General features: G+C 46.6%; 1 protein-coding gene across 4 annotated transcripts in view; it reads left to right on the top strand.

The window, feature by feature from the left end:
- LOC119437503 (aspartate--tRNA ligase, mitochondrial-like) overlaps window positions 1–21,664 on the top strand; it is a 133,806-nt gene that overhangs the window by 10,838 nt on the left and 101,304 nt on the right. For all 4 annotated transcript variants that reach the window (XR_007465123.1, XM_037704512.2, XM_037704511.2 and 1 more), the window contains exons 4-5: window positions 12,441–12,539; window positions 20,503–20,601. Coding sequence is in view for 3 of the 4 variants with exons in the window: in XM_037704512.2 (XP_037560440.1) it covers window positions 12,441–12,539; window positions 20,503–20,601 (198 nt within the window). In the remaining variant the exon portion in view is untranslated. The remainder of the gene's footprint in view (window positions 1–12,440; window positions 12,540–20,502; window positions 20,602–21,664) is intronic.

Raw genomic sequence — 21,664 nt, 5'->3', positions numbered from 1 at the left:
ACCTTTGATCTGTCAGCAAGCTGAAAGGTACGCACTGAGAATGAACATCGAATCTTTCAGTGCGTCTGAAGGCTGGTTTGCCCGCTTTAGAGAAAGGCACGGGTTGGTCTTTCGAAACGTGTGCGGGGAAAAAGCAGCAGTGGATGAACGGCGTATTGCTGACTGGAAGACAACTGAGCTTCCCCAGTACCTGGCTCATTATGAACCTGCCAACGTCTTCAATGCCGATGAAACGGCTCTCTTTTTTAAAGCCTTGCCGGAAAAAACGATCACGTTCAAGGGCGACCCGTGCGTTGGAGGGAAGAGGAGCAAAGAAAGGGTCACTGTGCTTCTCGCTTCAAATATGTCGGGCACCGAGCGCCTGCCACTGCTAGTCATCGGGAAGGCGCGTAACCCAAGGTGTTTTAAGAACATTCACCACTTTCCTGTGCAATATCACGCCAATAGAAAGGCCTGGATGACCTCGGATATTTTCCAAGCTTGGCTGCGCCAGCTCGACCGCCGCTTCTCTGCTAACAAGCGCAAGGTTTTACTTCTAGTTGACAACTGCAGCGCTCATACCAGAGTGACAGGGCTGGAGTGCATCGAACTTGTATTTCTACCTGCAAACACGACAGCTGCTCTGCAACCGCTGGATCAAGGGATAATTCAGCACGTAAAAAGCAGGTACAGAAAGCATGTGCTGGAACGGCTCCTGCTGTGCAAGGAAGCAGGGCGAGAATATGACCTGACTCTCCTAACCGCAATTCACATTTTAGCGCATGTCTGGAGCGAAACGCCGCCCGCGGTCATTGCAAATTCTTTCCGGCACAGCGGCTTTGTCCACCCTGACGACTCGGATATTCCTCCAGAGGCCACTCCAGAGGACACCCGCGAGCCCACTGGAAATGTGGACGACGAGGTGAATGACACGCGTTTTGACTCTGTCCTTCCTAGTGGCGTCCAGATTTTAGACTACGTCGCTATAGACTATCATGTTGCCGTTGCTGGTCCGCTGACTGACGATGATATATTATTGGAAGTGCTTGAAGAGGACCAAAATCACTGTTCCGATGATGACGGTCAAGATGAGCCGCCAACGCGACGTCGCCGCACCGTGCAGGAGGCCGCCGAAGCCCTCGCTGTCCTCGAGGAGTTCTGCGTTTGTTCTCGCGACAGTGAACGTGCACACCACCACCTGATGGGATTAAATAAGATCGTTCTGTCAGAAATTCCGACGGCGAGGCAGACGAAAATAACGCACTTTTTCAAGAAATAAAGGTTTGTCTGTGCCGTGTACGTTTTCCTTTTGTTTTCATGGTCCATTCGATAATTCGGAATTCGGTTAACTCGGACATTTTCTCCGGTCCCGTGAGATCCGAGTTAACGAGCTTTTACTGTATTACTATTTTCTACTTTTAAGAGATGACGACAGGAATCTGCTTTATTTGCCTCGCATGCAAAGAAATTCAAAGTTGAAAATGCGAAGCACTGCTTTTTTACTCACCGGCGCACAAGCCCAGGGGCTGCAAGGTTAATCTGCTTTCGTGGGTAGTCTTCAAGCAGACTGTGCTCGGTTCCAGCGATGAATTTTCGTGCTGGCCAGCACTTTTTTTTTTTCGAGCAACCAGACGCAACGCGGCCAGACGTGGCAGATCACAAACAGCGGAAGCCATGCATGCAGCCGCCAGTGAAACGCCGCAGCTGAGAAAGTTCACCGTCTTTAAACACGTTCGCTTAGTGGCAGCTATCGAATGTTGGACGCATAAACTGGCTGAGGTATTATTGATATCTAATTAAAATGAACCTGCGTGATGCTGCGCAAAGGAAACGACCACCCCGTTCGCAAATATAACCGCCGTACAATTTGAATCGATAAACGGCACAGACTGCAATCGATACCAGTGGGCTGCCGCTAATCACATGTCAGTGAGGCCTCAAAACCTTTATTCAAGTAACAAAGCACGGACTTTAATAACAGAAGTCCAATAAAAACAATAGACTCCTTATTTTGTAAAAAAGTGACACTGTAATTGTGTTTGTCGGATATTATATGTACATTAATAGCTCAAATATTGAGTCGTGTTGAGCGCCCCTAGCAGAAAAAATACAAACTAAAGTATTCGACCAAATTACAGTAGCTCCACTTGCGCGCTTAGGCTGGAACGCGCCGTGGTTGATTTTTTGCCCTCTGTGGCCATTTGGTGAACTCGAGAGTTTCCGGGGCCTGGCCGCACCGCGCCGCGGCTGCCGTAACCTCGAAACCGCACGTGTCAATCCGTTGCCAGCCGTAGCTTAGCCAAGCCTCACTGTGTTCGTTCACGTGTTGTTTTGTCAACTCTGCCAGCTCTGTGGTCGTGTGTGCGGTTGATCGTTTGCTGCTGCGCGCTATCTTCAGTGATCACGTTTCCCGACCTTCAGCATCCACCGAGTTCCTCGCTGTTTCGTGCTGCGCTTTTCGTCGAGCGGATTCGCCGAGCTCGGAGTTGACGCGAGCACTGATGACACTGTCATCGGTGTACAGCGGCAACATGACGTTGACTGAAATTGAGGCAGACATGATCGCGGGCAAGCGGACCGTGCAAAAGAAAATAAGCGACTTCTTTGCGCCCAAGTGCTGACCTATGAGGTAGCGCCGGCCATGTCGTATTTTTTTTTTTTTATAAACGGCTCTTTTCAGAGCCACCTAAACGATGCATTGGCTGAATAGCAATGGGAATCTTGTACTCCGGCCGTGACCCTCTCCGTCAGCGAAAAATACCTACCAAAAAGGTGCGTTTTCACGTGCATTCGTTTTTCCGGACTGCCCGATTTTCCGGACGTTTTCGCGGTCCCTTGAGGGTCCGGGAAATCGGACGTCGACTGTATGCACTTCACCACAAAACCTCATTACTCTGCGCCCTCGATTTCACCAATGCCCATGTGTGACACTGTTTTACATCAATGACCACCTTTCATAATCATCTGTGAGCTTTACAGAAGAGCAGATTACTAGGAAGCAAATCCTGTTCCCCATTTAGTAGCCAGGGCAACACTTGCCTCACGCACAGTGCTGTCCACTGCTAAAGGGAACACTATAGCGCACCTTGCTAGCTGGCGCTCTAGCTGCAAGCGTCGGTTGAAGCTATGTCGACTCACTGCACAGAAAGGTGCCAGTGCCACAAACTACAAGTCATCAGCTCTATAGCTGACCCATTGTACACTTGCCAGAGTAGGAAAAATTCACACATGCTCTGCCCTCATGTGTCCCCTTTAACAGTGCTACACCGGGCTGGCAAAACCGTCAACACTATGCCTCAAGCACTTCTGCTTTGGTAAACATTATTTTGTGTATGTTGTTCTTGTGTAGCCTCCTTTTGGAGCAAAATATAAGGTCTAGCAGAACCCCCCCCCCCCCCCTTATTTGCCCAAGAAGAGGACCTTTTCAGCTGTACTTCTGTTTTACTGAAACTAATCGCTGAGTAGATGCATTAGGCTCCAATCACGGCACTAATACATAGTTGGCAGGCCGTCAAGCCACGTTCCAGCTGTAGTCAGCAGCCAAACACTAACTGGTATGTGTACGTTAGTGAGCAAAAGTATACAGACCAGTAATTGTGCAATAAGGCCGATTTTCTCCTCTGCCTGATAGTTTGACTTGAAATTGAGGACTGCAGCCCGAACTTGGCATTACGAACTCTCCGCTGTACTCGCGAATTTCAGTTCATGCATTTTAATTACGATGAAACTAGGTTTTTTGGCAACCCTGTGTGGTCTGTATACTTTTGCTCATGGGTGTACATTATTTATATAGTATACACAGTATATGGACATTGTCATTTAACAGTGAAATGTGCAGTACACATCTATGTTCCTACAATATGCTTATCGGTAAGCCTTTCCATAAGTGGCACGTAGTATGGGAGCATGCAAATATATATGCAATGCCACCCCATCCACTAGTCAACTTCCATTAATTCGACCCTAATGGGACCAACAAAAGTGACAGAATTATCCGGAGGGTTGAATTATACAAGGTGCAGAAAAAAAGCCAGAACACACCGCTGATTTTTGGCAGTATATGCCTGAATCTAACATGCCTGTGAATCAAGCACGCACCCGCTTTTTGTGCGCCCAAAGTGGAAAACCAAAGTAGCAATGACATTCAAGGTGCTAAACACAGTATAAATCTAACGTGCACCCGATGTTTTAACAAGAAAGGTGGGCGAGGGGCTAATATGTGTTAAGAATCCATGGCAGCTGGTTTCTTAAAGCCAGATCTGCCGCTACAAACTGTGTTATGCGGTAAAACATACAAACGCCACAAAGGCAGTTTTGGTTTTGTATTAAGCTGCATCGCTCAGGCAATTTGCGGCAGAATCTTTTTTTTTTAATAAGAAAAGAAAAATGCTTAGTGTTAGAATTGGATAAATACCGTAATCAGACATTCTTAGCTATGGTTATTGCTTCAATAGCTTTCTACGGCAGGCCAAAAATAGTCATTTTAGACGGGAGATTTTTTTTATGTGTCTTCAATGCATTCACTGTCCCCTAAGCTCTGCCGAGACATAAGCTACACTAAAGGTTTACTACACTACACTAAAAAGCTAGTGGTTTTACCATAGAGGTCAGGTGCGTGCGTGTGTGCTGACTATTCAAGTTCGAACTATCCAAGGTTTGAAATAACAGAAGTGCAGGCCTATAGAAATGCATGGGCACCGGCCACGACCTTCATTGAGGATCGAATAGCCCAAAGTCGAATTAATGTAAGTAAACTTAACCCATAAAAGCACAAATGAAGTTGAAACAGAAAGCGAGAGTAGATAGAGCATTCTGTTGTGCTTCCAGCTGCTGGCCCCATCTCCTTGCAAAACTTTGTTGTGGCATGGCTATTTCACAAATGCTCTTGTTGGTAAGCCAACACATTCACGCCCCAGAATTATTAAAAAAAGGCTTTGTCATTATCCCTGTAGTACTAAGCTGTGCGGGCCCATAAAGTTACGGTGGATCGTTACAGAATGGATACCAAGAGAAGGGAAGCACAGTCGAGGACGGCAGAAAACTAGATGGGGCGATGGTTAGGAAATTTGCCGGTGCAGGTTGGAATCAGCTAGCACAAGACAGGGGTAATTGGAGATCTCAGGGAGAGGCCTTCATCCTGCAGTGGACATAAATATAGGCTGCTGATGATGATGACTAAGCTGTGCATACCAGCTCCAAATGGCAACATGCACCACCTTTGCATGGATTACATGAAAATGGCTTGGCATGGCTTTATGCACCAAGTCTCTGGTCAACAACACTGCTGATTTTTTGGGCAGTGCCAGGGAAATCGTCAGTATTTGTAATTTCTTCACAACTTCTGTAACTCATAAGATATAGTTTGATTTCTACTGGAATGCAGAAACAATCTTAATTATTTGAGAAAATGCCCCATTGAAACCAAAACTGGCTTGGGAAGCTGCGGGCACTGCTTCTCAAGATGTCAGTGGTGATGTTAGAGAAAGCACGCACAGCGAACAGAAGTGGTTATTAGTGACATCTTGAGACAGTGTGTCGAATTACCACAAATTCTAAATGTTCTTGTCCACAAGCACGACTCTCCTTAAAGGGACACTAAAGGCAAATAATAAGTCAATGTGGTCTGTTGAAATCCTGGTACAGAAACCTTGTAGAGCTTGTTTCATGCCAAGAAAAGACTTACCCCGGTATTCTTGAACATTTTTCCACTTAACACTCCAACTTGAATCAAGTAGATGGCAGAATCACCCCCCCCCCCCCCCGGACGGAAGCGGCCACTAAGCTACATTGACACGCCACAGCAAACCTTGAGAAGGGTACTGCCTTCATCAATCGAGGGGCGCCGCTGTGCTCAACATGGTGCAGTGGAAGAAGAGCTTCAAGTCAAGGATCGTTTAAGAATACTGGGGTCAGTTCCAGAGAAAACCGTGACTAAAGAGGCCACATTATTCTAGCACAATTCACATCGCCTGCCATGAGCAAGATGGTGCGATGCTGCACACATCATCATCGCCCTTTGCTGCCATTGGTTAATAAAATGGTGCCTGAGAGCTGGCACCACAGTTGCTTGTGTGAAACACGAAAGCGCGGCCAGAAACTGAGCCAAGACAGAGCCGACAGCACCCCAAGACATCACAAGGATGTAGCATTTCCTGCTGCCCCCCCCCCCCCTTGCAGAAATTCTGCCTCTCACCCAAAAGTCCGAGTGGCAGCTTTTGCCAGTTACAACGTGATTGCGTACCAACATGGCAGCAATCAGTCGCTCGCTTCAACCTGAATTCGCTCTTGCTCTCCGCCATGACAGCAAGTAATACAGTAGAACCTTGTTCATATGTTTCAGATAAAAACTAAAGAAAAAATATACTAACCGGAAAAACGTGCCATTCGAAGTCTGTAATTAATTTGGCAGACTCAACTGAAGTTGACAACTACGTAATGCGAAGCGTTGCACGAATTGTTGCAGCACGAGACACCGATGCGTGCCAAGCTGGTGGGGCCCAGCAGCTCAGGACATGCTTTGCCGATTTTGCAGCTTCGGCAAGCTTACATTTGCGCTCCTCGAATTCAGCCTGGGTCGGCAGCTTCTTCGAGCAGGGAACTTTGGCAGGAAGTTTTGACATGCCCACAAGGCACATATCGCTACAACACGGGACGCCAATGCGTGGGGAGCTGGAGGGGCTTGTGCAACCCAAGATGCATGTTGTCGTTTTCCTATTGCATAGTGTTCTGCGCGTGCGCCAATCCATGCTTCGCGAGACCGTCTCGCGAGGCTAGGAGCAGGGCACCGGTATGGACGAACATGGATCATTCGAACGCGCCACCGTTCGCGTGACCGTACACATGAACAATTAGGCAAAGACGGCGACAGGAAACCGAAATGAAATCGAGCTGGTGTGGTGATGCTGGAATACGATGCCACCAGAGCAAACATAATGCTCATTTCGCGCCGCCTGCAACAAAGAACAGCGGCACATTTGGGTTATCAGCTATTAAAAGCGTGCATTACGGTTCCAATGACACTACTCCCAATGCGTTGTGAAACAGATAGGTGAAGATGCTTCTCGCAATAGAGTTGGTGGCTATAGTTGTGAATGAGGTGTGCAATGATCCGGAATAGGAAACAGAGTGCATGCCGGCATTTCCACGTGAGATGGGCGGGGGAGTAGTATTACGGAGAAGCTGCTGTGGTGGGCGACTACTGCTCTCCATCGTGCGCACCTCACGCTTTTTCTTGTTTACATGGGATCTAGCGACCTGAAAACATATCATACAATCATAGTTTGGCAATGTACTGAACGTCGGTGCCGAAAGGTTGTGTTTTCCAGGAACATATGAACCGGTAAAGAAGGTATTGGGTCATTTTTGGGGCTCTTGATTGTGAACTATGGCACCAGGAAATCGTATTAATGGGATCATATTAACGAGGTTCTACTGTAAATGGTAATTAGCCTTTCCTTAATTGCAACTAACACTGAGGACAAAGTATTGGCGATGCTATGTTTTTATTTGGATCAGCTGTTTGTTTTGACGCTGTTAGGCCTGAGACGCCACTAAGAGCCGTGAAAGTGTTTTGATTACTCTCTATCAGATGACGCTACAGCATTTAACGCTAGCAATATGGAACGCATTTTTATTGGCGATGATGGCATAATAAAACTAAGTCTAGTAACCTTGGGTTAAAACATTGGTCTTGTGACAAGTTCGCAATTTTTTTAAGGGCGTACCATTGTATTATTTGAAGAATGAAAATTTGTCTTTTTTTTCGCAATCTTGCACCCCCCCCATGCTGTTTCCCAACACCACAACGCAACAGGGTCCATCTGTTACCTTGCAATCGCTTGAATGTGATTTCCTTTATAGTATGAGCTTCGCGAGCCAACAAAACAAGCGCAGCGCTACACGATACCGAAATTACCAAACGTGAGCGTGGGTGGAAGTCGGGTTTAATAAAAACTAAACCTTTGGCCACCCACATCGTTCACAAGGGTAATGACAATAAGTTCTTTTTTCTACTAATCCAATAGAAGTGGAGAAATAGCACTTTTTTCCATCTCATAATGCAATGTGGTTGAGTACAAGGACAATTATAATGAGGCGTTACAACATCGAGGTTGTACTACTAGAATGTCCCGGTAGAGTCTCAAAATCACGCCCTACATTGTCGGGACGCTCAACTTTCACGCGTCCCCTGATATTGTTTTTCCTGCATGGCTTGCGTCTCATGTAATCCGGCTTCGCCACGTAGCTTTGCACCGGCGACGGTCGGTGTAGTTGCAGACTAGTACGAGAGATGGCGCAAGTGTTGTGCTGCTAACACCACCTAACGGCGAGGCTACCCGGGTGCAAAAGGAGGTAACTGGTTGCTCTTTGGCTTGGGGTCGGCTAGCTGTGTGGACGTTTCGTGGCTCGCCAACTATTTGCAGGACCGTCTTGCGAAAGGTTTAGGAGCAGGACACTAGAATGCACGAACACGATCATTTGAACGCGCCGCCATTCGCGTGCCCATACACGCAAATGATTAGGCGTTGGTGTTCAGTATGGGGGCAAACATGTTAGCTGGTGGTAAACATTTGCCACCATTTCTCAGTTACTAAAGCTCTGTTCTGGATAATATCGACACCATAGACATTTTCGAGCATTATTCTTTCACTTAGCTTGACTTAATATTTGCCTTTAGTATCCCTTTAATGAAAAAATAAAGTGAAACAGTGCGCTACAAAGGTCACATTGCTGCTGAAATTTTTACAACAGAGAAGCGTCACACAATCGCTCAAGGTAGCAAGCACTATGCTGACTTGGCACAATGTTGGCACCAACACTGCTTTTCCCATGTTGCAGTCATGAACAGAAAGCAACAGGTTGGCCAGCAGAAATCATCCTTTCAAGGGCACAGATCATGACTGTACAGATGCCAATATTTCAAATTATTCCGTAGAAAAATTGCATAACTTTCAGTCAAGACATCTGGCTTATGTGACCACAACTCCGGGCAGAATGTGTTAATACTACTAGTGCAAGTTTTTTCGACATCTGTGCACACTGAGAAAACACAGGAGAATCATGGTGCGAAATATAAATTTGGCACCGTGAAGTTCGCATGCTTAATCTATCGGAAATAGTCGAACGCAGAGAATATAAAACGTCAAGCAGCACTGTACGCAATACAAGTACGAGGGCAGCTCGGCATAAATATCACTGTCTGAACCTTCGTTCTCCCTGCTATACGGCACGCCGAACATGATGAGAAAACTTCGCTCGATTTCAGCTTTGGGTCCCAATAAATAGATGGTTATCTGTGTTTCTGTACGTTGTAAACTCAGTGACGGACAACATTAAGTCCACATGAGCTGTACGAAAATTGTGATCATGTACTGCCTCATTCACCATTGACAATAAACAATGTGAGCTTACTTGTTTCAAGTGTTTTATTGCCAGTTGAGGCCTCTCGGTCACCTGGCGACATAATGAAGATATCTTTAGTCATGTTAGAGTACAGTACACATGAATACCTCCCCGAACATTAAGTCCACATGAGCTGTACGAAAATTGTGATCATGTACTGCCTCATTCACCATTGACAATAAACAATGTGAGCTTACTTGTTTCAAGTGTTTTATTGCCAGTTGAGGCCTCTCGGTCACCTGGCGACATAATGAAGATATCTTTAGTCATGTTAGAGTACAGTACACATGAATACCTCCCCGAAAGCGGTAACAAAACGCCCCAAACCAGCGAGCGAGCAGCGCGACCAGCCCTACGAACCGCTACCGTAGCGGCCATATTGCTCACTACCTAATGATGATGATATTAGTTTCGATTCTGCCAGCACCATCTCTCGGTTGCATACTTTAGTTCACAACGCCACCGCTACGCTTATTTTCGTTGCACTGTGGAAGGTACAGTTTCCCTTCTCTAAGTTTGTATGGGTGTTCCGTGGTGCGGCGGTGCTGCTGGCCACACCTGCGATGCGAGTATGGTGGGTTCGAGGATATGAAAACAACCAAAATGGCAGCGTCGGTGGTGACTTTGGGTCGGCGGTTAACAGTAAAAAGTCCGGGAAATCGGATGGCGAAGGCTATAAGCGTCCGGAATTTCGGACTTTTTAGTACATTGACTCTATAGGTGAACTTGACGGTGCCACAGATGAGTCCGGGAAATCAGGCATGTCCAGAATTTCGGGCGTCCGGGAAATCGGACGTCGACTGTATTTATAGGTGATAGACATTCCTGCTGTTGCAGCATGCTCTTAACCTTTGATAAAACATTTTTCAAATGCCATCATGCCGGAACCATACGCGACCAAGAAATAAGGAACACTAATTTTGCCAGATTTCTTGGAAACTATATGCGATTGTGACGTAGCTGGGGCACTAAAAACACCCTGGCCTAAAAATTAAGCCTCTGTAATCACAGTGCAAGAAGATGATGACAATCCGCAGTCAGGATGCATTGACATAGATTTTACTTCAACATTGAGGAGTTGTGTGGCAAATTTAAAAGCAAGTGCATCGACTATTTGTAACCAAAGGTAGTATACTATTATAAAACAATTTTCAACAGCATGCTTGACGAGCATTGTGACTTGCCATCAACTGGGTATAGGCCTTATTATTTAGAATAGGCCACCATTCTAAATAATTTGAGCATGTAGCTTTATCTAGAGCCACTTTATGTCTAAACTACAGTGGCTTCTCTAACCTGGCCAGATGGAAATTCAGCCCTTCTGTGCAGTGGTTGCCTTAGTAATGTTATGTGCCATACTTGGGTGTTTTAATTTGCAAACATAGCTTCACTGTAATATCTTGAGCATGATGTTAAAATCTTTTGTGGTTGGTGTTTCTGTGTTCTTTGCTTACCAAAACTAATACAAGTATTGACGCCAACAGTGTGATGAAGAGGGGCAGTTTCGCCACACGATGCTGCAATTTCTAAGCAGCTACTGACCTGTTCATATTTTGTTTGCATTACATGACTGCTTGTGAATCACGTGCAAGCTGCATTCAAATGTTTATTTTGGTTATTGCATGGTTGCAATTGTTATTGCTTCGATAGCTTCCTAGGGCAGGCCAGGACGTGACTGGGGTTGCATGAATAGAACTTTGTTCTGTCTAAGTCTGCCTGAAAGCCTCAGTAGGTTCTATTTTCTTTTTTTTTTTGCTTTATGATCGAAATCAGACTCGGCCTGCGTTTCAAGTTTCTTGGTGCAACACAGCCTTATGGCCCAGCATCAAAATGGAATTATTGACTGGCGCTTAGCTGAGAAATTAACTTGTTTGAGCCACATTAGAAAGGTCAAGAGCAAGAAGAACATGGAGATTGAAGGGGTTCGATTTTTGGATGTTTACAACCATATCACGAAAACAGACAGGGAAGCTGGCGATAGCATGGGGCTATTTGACTGTTACGTATATTTATTTGAAGTGAAAATGAAAGTGGACGAAAAGATAACTTGCTGCAGGCGGGAGCCAAGTGTTTGATGTAATAGTTCAGCGGAAATCCGCTAGGTGGAGATAAGTAATTAGAGGGAAACTGAGACTTCCACCCAAATGTAGCAGTTTGCTACAATGAAAACCCAACAGGGTTCCTCGAAAGAAAGCCTCGCAGTTGAAGAAAAATTCGTCCTGGTTCGGGACTCGAACCCGGGACCACCGCCTTTCCGGGGCAGCCGCTCTACCATCTGAGCTAACCAGGCGGCCAGCAGATGGCAGGGCGAAGTCGAATTTGTCGACAACTCGAAGCAAAGGCAAGTGTTTGATGTAATAGTTCAGTGGAAATCCGCTACAGTGGAGATAAGTAATTAGAGGGAAACTGAGACTTCCACCCAAATGTAGCAATTTGCTACAATGAAAACCCAACTGGGTTCCTCTGAAGAAAGCCTCGCAGTTGAAGAAAAATTCGTCCTGGTCCGGGACTCGAACCCGGGACCACCGCCTTTCCGGGGCAGCCGCTCTACCATCTGAGCTAACCAGGCGGCCAGCAGATGGCAGGGCGAAGTTGAATTTGTCGACTGCTGGCCGCCTGGTTAGCTCAGATGGTAGAGCGGCTGCCCCGGAAAGGCGGTGGTCCCGGGTTCGAGTCCCGGACCAGGACGAATTTTTCTTCAACTGCGAGGCTTTCTTTCGAGAAACCCGGTTGGGTTTTCATTGTAGCAAATTGCTACATTGGGGTGGAAGTCTCAGTTTCCCTCTAATTAGGCGGAAGCCAAACCCACATCTTACGCATTACACGTGCGATGCTCTACCGAAATAAGTTACCGCGGTGCCCATGAGGCGGGACAGTTACACGTGCTTGTATGGGAGCAGTGCAACTTGTCACAGGCGAGAGAAAAGATCAGGCGTGACAGTGCTGTGGGTATGGCTTGGGACATTGATCTTATGGCGCTGTCTGTGTGTGAGTGCATTTGGCTGTGCTGCCTTCCATTTGCACGTCTCTAGAGCTTTGCACATCTGCTGTGTTTCCAGGCAGAGTCGGCAAAAGCCCAGCTCGAGTGCCTGCCGCTGGAGTCCGTGGTGCAGGTGACGGGCCGGGTGGTGTGCAGGCCTCCCAACCAGTGCAATCCGGTCAGTGCTTGCAGCCCATCCACGCCATTTTTTGTAGCTGTGGTGGGACAATGTGAACCAAGACGAGCTGCATTCTCCTTATAGTGTCACCCGAACTCAGTCACTGTTCGGTGACACAGTCATGTCCCAGTCAGGCTGCCAGATTCAGTGTTGCTTCGAGCGAGTGCACTTCGCTTTACTGAATGTGGTTTTCTTGACTTGGTGCCACTAGGCAAAACGAGGTATAATTTGATATTGATGGCACAAAAAGCACTCGGTGATTCTATTGTTCTTTTGACGGGGTCATTAATGCTGCTCATTTATTTTGAAAAACTCATCTTATGTGGCATTCACAGAAAGTGCTTGGACGGCAACTACATTGCACAGCTGTGCTATAATGTCATTTGCTGTAATACAGCAGGGCTAAGAATTCACATGTCGTATGCACATTAAAGCACACACGTTTTGTTGTTTCTTTATTAGGTCCTTTGTTACTTGGGAGAGCTTACTTACTGGTTGCCGTGGTGCTTTACCTCCCACTTCAATTGCTGGTTCAAAAATCAACCTAGTTACGGTTTCATTCATTACCTCCATGTTAGCTTCATTTTCCTTTTCTAAAGCAGCATATTTGTTTGTGTGCACCAGTCTGAATTCATCTACATTTTACCCTTACTGTGTCTGGGTTGGTCTGTTTGCTCTTTCTCTCTTCAAATCGAGAGCAATCCTATACTTCACTAACCTGTGACCACTGAACTTTACCCTACCTAACACTTCGACTTTCTGCACTATGCTGGCATCGGCAGAGAATATGAAATCTAGTATTTAATTTATTGTTTCTCCGTTAAAGCTTTTCCCAGTCCACTTCCTGTTACTGTGCTTCCTGAAGAAGGTATTCATTATTCGAAGTCTATTCCGTTCCATGCAACGAATTCTACCGACATCTCTCCTCTACTATTCCTCGAATCGATGCCATAGTTGGCAATTGCTTGCTCACCAGCCTGCTTTTTCTCCACTTTTGCATTGAAATTGCCCATGACTACAGTATACTGAATTTGCACCTTTCTCACCGCTAATTCCATATCTTCATAAAACTTATATTGATGCAAAAGCGTCAAATGGCTCATTGAGCGAAAAAGCCGGCATCTTTCATCTGTAGCAGCAGCAAAATCTAATTGGCTGCAATGCCACGGCATGAGCGCGCCTTGACGGAGTAGAGCAGGCGAAAGCGAACACCTGGTGCCTTGTTAGCGTGTCAGGTGTTGCGTGAAAGGAGAGGGCATAGCCGTGAGGCCACGCCACCCTCATTCGCGGAAGTCTGTGTTATCTGCGCGATCCTTTGGTGCAAGCTCTCTCGCCTGCGTTCTAACTGTTCCTCGGTAAGGCCAAATCAAAATGCGCCAAGTGTCTCAACACGTTCACTCGCCCGTGAGGAGTTCATAACTCGAAGGACCGCTCACCGGCGTTCAGTTGGATATTAATGCTCTTGCATTCACAACTCATAAAAAGTGCTTAGGTGTCCTCAAATTTTTTTTCTTCATCATCATGACTGGAAGTTGGAAGGTAGGCTCGTGCTACTTTTAATCTATATCTCCCATTTAGCTTTATTATGACAACTGCTACCCTCTCATTAATGCTGTAGAATTCATCAATCTTGCGTACTATGTTCTTATAAATTAGAAATCCTACCCAATATTCTCTCTTATCTGGAAGACCTCTGTAGCAGAGGACATGGCTTATGCAGCAGCACTATATAAGCCTCACCAGTTCTAACCTCACTGAGGTCGATAATATCCCAGGCAGTGCCTGATAATTGCTCAAAGAGCCCTGTTAAGCTAGCCTCATTCGAGAGGGTTTGCATTTTAAACGTTGCCAAGTTCAGTTTCGAGTGGCGGCCTGTGCGGATCCAGAGATCTTAGCACCCTCTCCTGCGTCACAGTTCTGTCTGCCACCTTGGTCAGGTGCTCTGCAGGAGCCGCAGCAACAGGTTAATTGAAAGAGTCGTGGGAGAGGTAGTGGCCGAATACTACACCAGGGAGGCCAGTGCCTGTTCTTGTGAGGGAGTGTCTTTGTTGAAGCTTAGCGGGCTTTGCTAATCTGGTTGCACCTGGACTAGTATAGCCCCACTGGATGTCGGCATTTTTTTTTTTTTTGCCGGTGTCGGGCGTCACTCCAAGCCTGAAAAATGTAGTGGACTGGACAAATATTCGAACTTACAACCTTATGATTAGAAGTGCGGTCTTCTACCTCTGCTCCACGCCACTACCACAGACAGTCAGTAGTCTACTATTGGTTACAAAATTAATGCCAAGGAAATGAAATGCATTCAATGGCAGTAGAGGATTGGGTGGTGCAATGATGCCACCATGAAGGCTGAAAGCATTCTGACCACCATGGCCACCCCGTGCCTCTCTCCACAGACACCTCTGCCACCTGCACTCGCCCCACTTTGCATGCTTTGCTTTTCTGGTCTTTAATAGATGGCACCAGTGTTCCTCAATCAAACAATAGATGCTCACAGTGTGAGCACTGAACTGTTGACGAAATTCACATCGGTTCCGAGACCAGGATGATCGTTTGTTCTGCTTTAAAAGGACACAAAAGAATAGTTGAGCTGTATTGGTAAATGATGTGTCTGCATTAGCGAAATGTCCAACCACTCTTGGCATAAGGTGAGACCTGGTAAATCAGGAAAGTTGCAGAAAAAAATAAATGAAAGAAGGGTGGCGACGTGAACCTCAAGTTCTTGCACCAGGTCGCCATGAAGTTGTGGATTTTCACAGCATTCATTTGGGGGTTTAATTGATTAGCAGTAATGAGCAGCTAGCTATATTGAATTCTAAAGGAACTAAAGGCTTGACATAGAGCACTGTTAGAACATTTCCTGCATTGGAACAGCTCAAATATCAAAAAAACAAAAAAAACTTTGAAGTGTTTGATGTCATATGATGTACTGGTGCTGAGCTTCCAGTGTGAAAAAAAAATGGATAGCTTGGCTTGTATTTGCTCCAGCAGTAATAAACATTTCCTGCCATATCAATAAAGATGTACCTAGTTTTGAAGGAATAGTTTGCCAGTGTGAACTAAGTGCTCCTTAAGGGGGGACGCGGCTTTTGCATCGCGATATTTGGCCAAAAAAACGATTTTTTGAAAATCACATTTTCAGTTCGTATGACTTCTTTTCTATTTTATTTCAAAATTTCGTCACGGAAAATCGCGCGGAAATGATGTAAAAAATGTTTATCGAAGCTAAGGTGGCGAGGAGTTTCTCGAAAATAGTGAAAAAACGGCATTTTTCAAGCCGCGATATCTCCGCAACCGCGTAACCTAGCGCCGCCATCTTGGTCTCTATGGATAGCGCGATTCTCCGTCTTCAAATCTGGCGCCTCGTCCAGCTGCACCAGGCAAGAGCAAGCGCACAGCAAGCAAAAGTTTCAAGGACTCGCGGCGGTTTCTGATCGGCAGCGCGCGCCACGTGACTGTACGCGGCTCCGGATTGGTCTCCCGGGCGGTTGCCCTTAGCAACCGGCGGAAAGGTCGTCTGCTCCCCGCGCTGACGGCGCTGAGGAGCCGATTTCGCGTCTTTTTAACTCGTCACGGCGTGGTTTAGAGATCGTATCTCACTCATGATAACGGACCGGCGCTCGCTTGTTAGAGAAACGAAAAACGGTTGTCAAGCTCGGCCCTTCTTAGCTTGGAGAACGGCTCTCGTCTGTTATCACGGGCCGGCGATTGTTCAAGAATAAACGCAAGACTGCACATCAATTTGGTGCTCGTAAGTCGAAGCCACCGATCTCTAAAACAAAGTTTGCTCCGGCGACTTCAGCAGTGACAATGACGGTGGCATGCAGCGCGACGCGGACGTGCAGCTGAGCACCTCAAGCATGGATCGAACATCGTCCGCGCGTATTGGCGAAACTGTTCAGGAACACAGCCGAAAAAGATGCTATGCGGAAAAAGAAAGCTGCAAAAGCTCATCAGACCATCAGGTCAGATGGTCAAGCGATGCCGCATCGCAAAGGACACAAAGGACTATAACCCTGGTGCCTATTAAATTTTGACAACTTTGAACCTTGTTTTCTCAGTACAGTTTTTTTGGCATGTTGCTCAGCTCGTGGAGCAGGTATCTTGGTAACTACTTTACACATTTTGATTGCGTTTGTTTTGTCAGACTCACTGAACTGTACTTTAGGGGATAGCGCTCTTCTTTTTTTATCCTAGTGTTTTAAGAATTCGTAGTAGGGTTCCTTGTTTGCAGTGTAAGCGTGCTCACTGCAGTGGGACTGGAGAAAACATAAACTACAAATTTTAGTGTTGAAAAAAAATTATTTCGAGAACGCTATCCCCTTCTGCATACATTTGGCTGTGCATACAGTATTTAACAAACTTTTCACTTGATTTCGTAAATCCTCCAGTCCCTCCACGAGGTTCAAGGAAGAAATAATTTGTCTAGCAAAAAGTTTTCATGGTACCGCTTTGAAATTTTTATGAAAGCATCATAGAGCCATTCTTATTCTATGTACCAATTTTCATTGACATCCACCAAGAAACAAGAAAGTTGGTACCGAAAGCCGCGTCCCCCCTTAATGTCCTTTTAAAGAAGTACTGATGCGAAAATTTTGTCATGCTTCTCATTTTGCTTTTTTTCGTAGCTGTTCACTACTTAATTAAGGCACAAAGCCTTGATTCGTTGAGGGTGCCACAAATTATTATACAACCTTTTATCCAACTTGTTCAAAACACGCCAAGTGCAACACAGTGTTGATATTTCAAACAACTCAAGAGCATGCCAGTAACATGGTGCAGTGGTTGAAGGCCATAAAACAACTATGTTGCTGAAACCTGCCGAGTTGGCCTTTCCAGTAGACCAATGTCACCGTGTTGAGAGTGCATTTACAGTGGCCCGCTAAGGACTACGTACTACTGTTACAGGCATGCCTTACTGTAGCGGGGGCGTAGTGAAATTCATCATAATACTGTAGAACCCCGCTGTTACGTTTTTCACAGGACCGTAAAAAAAAATGTAAGAGCCGGGAAACGTAAGAGCCGAAAAACGGGAAAAATTGAAAAATGATAGCAGTGGTGATCAGCACACAATTTTATTTCAGTGCTAGCGCTTGAAAAAATCGTGAAGCGTTGCCTGGCGCATTTTCTCACGCCCCAGCAGCACGAGGCGTTTTTTGAGAAGCTGCAGTGCCGGGTGGCACTCGACATCGTCGCTTGAGCTCACGTACCTTCTGAGCAAATCTAGCTCACGTACCTTCTGAGCAAAACAAGGAGGTTGGATCCGGCAGCTGCTCCCTTTCCCCCTCCTCCTCAACTTAGTCTTCACTGCTGCACACATCGGCACACTCGGCTACGATTTCGTCCACAGATAAAACCTTGGAGGTGACAACGGCGTCATCATTAGAAACGTAATCACTGTACGCGATTCCGTCACAACAGTTTGCATCACTGTTCAGACTTCTTTGCAGTCGGCAAAGGCTTCATCTCCAACGGCTTCTTCGGTGCCGTCTGCATGCGCGCTGAAGCACTTTGTGAAGCAGTGTTGAACCGTACTTGCAGTGACAGCGCTCCATGCCAAAGCTAAATGCCGAAGCTATGATTGTGATTGCGAAGCTATGAGCACTCCATGCCGAAGCTATGATTGTGATGCCTGTCGGCTGCTTGGCCAGAGATCGCTTTACAATGCATTTGCGGTAGAAGTGCTTCACGTTTTTGATTATGCCAGCGTCCAAGGGCTGAAGGTGGCTTGTGGTGTTGGTGGGGAGAAAAACCACCTTGATATTTTGTAGCGACTTGGTGTCTTTTGGATGCGCGGAGCAGTTGTCCAGAAAAAGAATTACTTTTCTGTCCTGGCAGCCCATCTTCGAGTCCATATAAGCCAAAAACTCTTCAAAAAGCGAGCATGTCATGCAGGCCTTGCTATTGTTCCTGTAGTGGCAGGGCAGGTGGCGGATATTTTTGAAGCAGCGTGGGTTCCGAAATTTGTCGATAACCCACGGTTTCATCAATTCGGAGCCATCCGAGTTGCAGCACAGTAGCACTGTTAAGCGTTCCTTGCTGCATTTTCCTCCATGGCAAGCCTCACCTTTTAGGCTCAGTGTCTTGGATGGCTGCCCCTTGAAGAAAAGGCCTGCTTCATCGGCATTGAAGATGTCCCTGGGTGCGTCGCAGCTGATAACAGACGCCACGGTCTCTTTCCAGGTGTCGACGGTTGCTGTGTCGACGCTTGCAGCCTCTCCGTTGACTGTCCGGTAGCATATCCCATGACTCTTTTTAAAGCAGTCGATCCATCCGTTTGACGCACAAAAACTGTCAATGCCCAGCTTGTCGGCAATCTCAACTGCTTTTTCTCGCAAGATGGTGCCGTCGAAGTTGACTCCTGCGGCCCTCGCTTGTTTAAACCACTTGAATACAGCCTCATCAAGCTGTGTGTGCTCCGAACTCCGGGCTTGCTTGCATCCACCGGCGAAGTTTCTGGCGTTTTCTTCAATTTTGCTCCTTTTTGCGACAATGGTGTCGAGAGTTGAAGGCGTTAGTCCTAGTTACTTTGCTATACATGCCCTCTTCCACGTCGGATTTTCTTAAACAGCGCGGAGGATATTCAGCTTCTCTTGCAGCGAAAATGCTTTTCGTTTTCTTGATCCCATCCTGGTGGTAGACTATGCTTCCACGGCAGTCAAACAAAGATGGCTCAGACTGGAGCCAAAAACTTGTTTCTGCATGTCCGTGCGGCCTGTACCGAAGGAGATGACGAGCCACGGAGCAAGGGAGCCGCTACACACAGTCAGCCATGTTGACAAGCAGGAGCGGTTGGCGCAGCGGCAGGCAGGCAACTTGCAGCGTCAGAGTGATAATGTCGAAGTGGAAGAACGAAGCTTACACAAGCACTTCGCACGACGACTCGCAACACAAAGGCGGCGCGAGAAAACTGCGGGAAGCACGGACGGACCACTTGGACATGATAACGATGACGATGAGTCCACGCCAACGCGACGGCTCTCTGGGCAATGGAAACGGATCTCAGAGGCCCTGCTTTTACTGCATGCCTGCGCCGAAACAAATTTCAAGGCTAAAAACTCGTCATAGACGCCACCAAAAATAGTAAATTCTGATCTCGAAGGCCATAATTTTGCTGGCGAGAGCCGGAAACGTAATGGGCGTCTCCCATTGTGCGGCTAATCCTACAGTCAAGCCAAGTCAAGAGAGAGAAACGAGAAGGGGAAAGGTAGGGAGGTTAACAGCTACGTGAAAAGTCAATATGGCCATCGGCACTGGCCACTTGGAGTGCCGATTCGCAACGTAACATGCGGGAACGTTCCCACACTTGCAACGTAACAACGGGGTTCCTAATGCATTGGATCTTATGGGACCTATGCTGGGATCGGCTAAAAACGACGTAGCAGCCGGGAAAACGCAGCAGCGCGGAACGTAACAGCGGGGTTCTACTGTATCAGTCTATGGTGTGCTTCTCTTGGAAATGTAAGGGAATGCTCTCTCCCCTCTTGTCCTGTCAAATGCTGAATGGACTTGGCTTTCAGCAGACCAGTCATAGTGTGTGTGTGTGTGTGGTGTCTGATACCAAGAGACCGTCACATCAGGTTTTGATGATGCGAATATCTGCTTTTTTGATGCCTGAAGCCGTGCTGCACTTGATGTGCATATTGAACCGGGCGCATTTAAATGCAGCATAATTATTTGTGGCACTCTAGAGGAATTGAGGCTCCATAGAGTAATTACTGGCTAGAGAGGTACCCAATAAAGCAGTAAAAACGAGCCAATTCTCTGCCAGCACTCCCTTAAAGCTATCTTTCCAAGGAACCCATTTGTAGCTTAGGCCGGCAGTCTGATGGATGCTGACAGCCTGTTGAGTGCAGAGACACTGGTGAATACAGCTGGTGCCCTTTGTTCTTATTGTCTGTCTGCCGCAGAGCAAACGGTGCCTTGAGATCTGAGCTGAGCTTGCCTTCTCTCTTGTCCACAGCGCCTGAGCACAGGGCAGGTGGAAGTTGTGTGCCAGCAGCTGCAGCCATTGAACAAGGCACGGTCCGACCTTCCCTTCCTGCCCAGGGAATACCAACAGGTGGGCTGTGTCCGCATTTGCCTCTGCGCTGACCGGGGGGGTTTGTTTTGCACACTGGGGAGGGGAAATTGTCCACCCACACAGGGAGGCTGAGTGTGCACATGCACTTCTCCCTTTTTGATGAAAACAGTGTGCTGTAGAGCTAGACAAACCAATGAGAAAAGCAGCTATTGAAATACCGCACTTTAATGTAAAGCACACATGGACAAGCCCCTCTTTCCCCACCTCAGGCGTTTCTGCGAATCTAGAAGCCACGCAGCCCAGCTTGCTTTTCTTTCACCTGTTCATCTTTTCTCATGAAGGAGTGGGTGGAGTTCAGGGAGTACTTTTGGCTCTCTGCCCACAGTGGTAATATCGCTTTGCAGGTTAGCACTGCTCTCATTAGTCACAGATTTGGTGAAACTGGAAGGGGGCAAATGCAAGAAGGGGGCACCCTTCTGTCCTTATCTGCCTCTGATGAGAATTTTGAAGTTGTGTCAGTTCCACTTGGCACATGCCAGTGTTTTATAATTTTATTTGCTTTGAGCTCTGGACTGTATGAAGAAGGTTTTGGAGGGAAAGTTAAATAATGTTACGGGCATTTTATTTATTTATTTACTTTATTGATGTTATTATTATTATTATTAATTTTAATAACTTGTTTTAGAAAGGCAGGAAACCCTGTGTCTCTTCTGCTTTTGCTTATTAGTAGGATCTTTCCACACTTCATCCATCGATTCTTGGTTGTTCAACTGCAAAATAAGAAATGACAGTCTTTGATTGGCAGAGTGTATGCCAGTGCATTAGAGCAGTAAATAAGTAGGCTTTTCAATGCTCCAGAAACTGTTAGTGCTGCTTTCATTCACTCTTTGCTTTCTGGCCACCAATCCAGCAAATGCTGGCTGGGACTTTTTATATGCCGACTTAAGTGCCCAGTCTTGTCTTTTCGCAAGCCGCAGGCCAAGCTGATGAATTCAAGTTTAGAGGGCATCAAGTATCTCTTCAAGTAAGGCAGAGTTACTGGAACCAAAGTGAGCCCCTTTGATAGGGAGCTGCTACAATGCACTCTGGTAACAGCTCTGGA

Source organism: Dermacentor silvarum, chromosome 1 (assembly GCF_013339745.2).
Source record: "Dermacentor silvarum isolate Dsil-2018 chromosome 1, BIME_Dsil_1.4, whole genome shotgun sequence".
Classification (NCBI taxonomy): Eukaryota; Metazoa; Arthropoda; class Arachnida; order Ixodida; family Ixodidae; genus Dermacentor; species Dermacentor silvarum.
The sequence above is the reverse complement of the archived record's forward strand: the minus strand, read 5'-3'. Positions and strand labels throughout refer to the sequence as shown.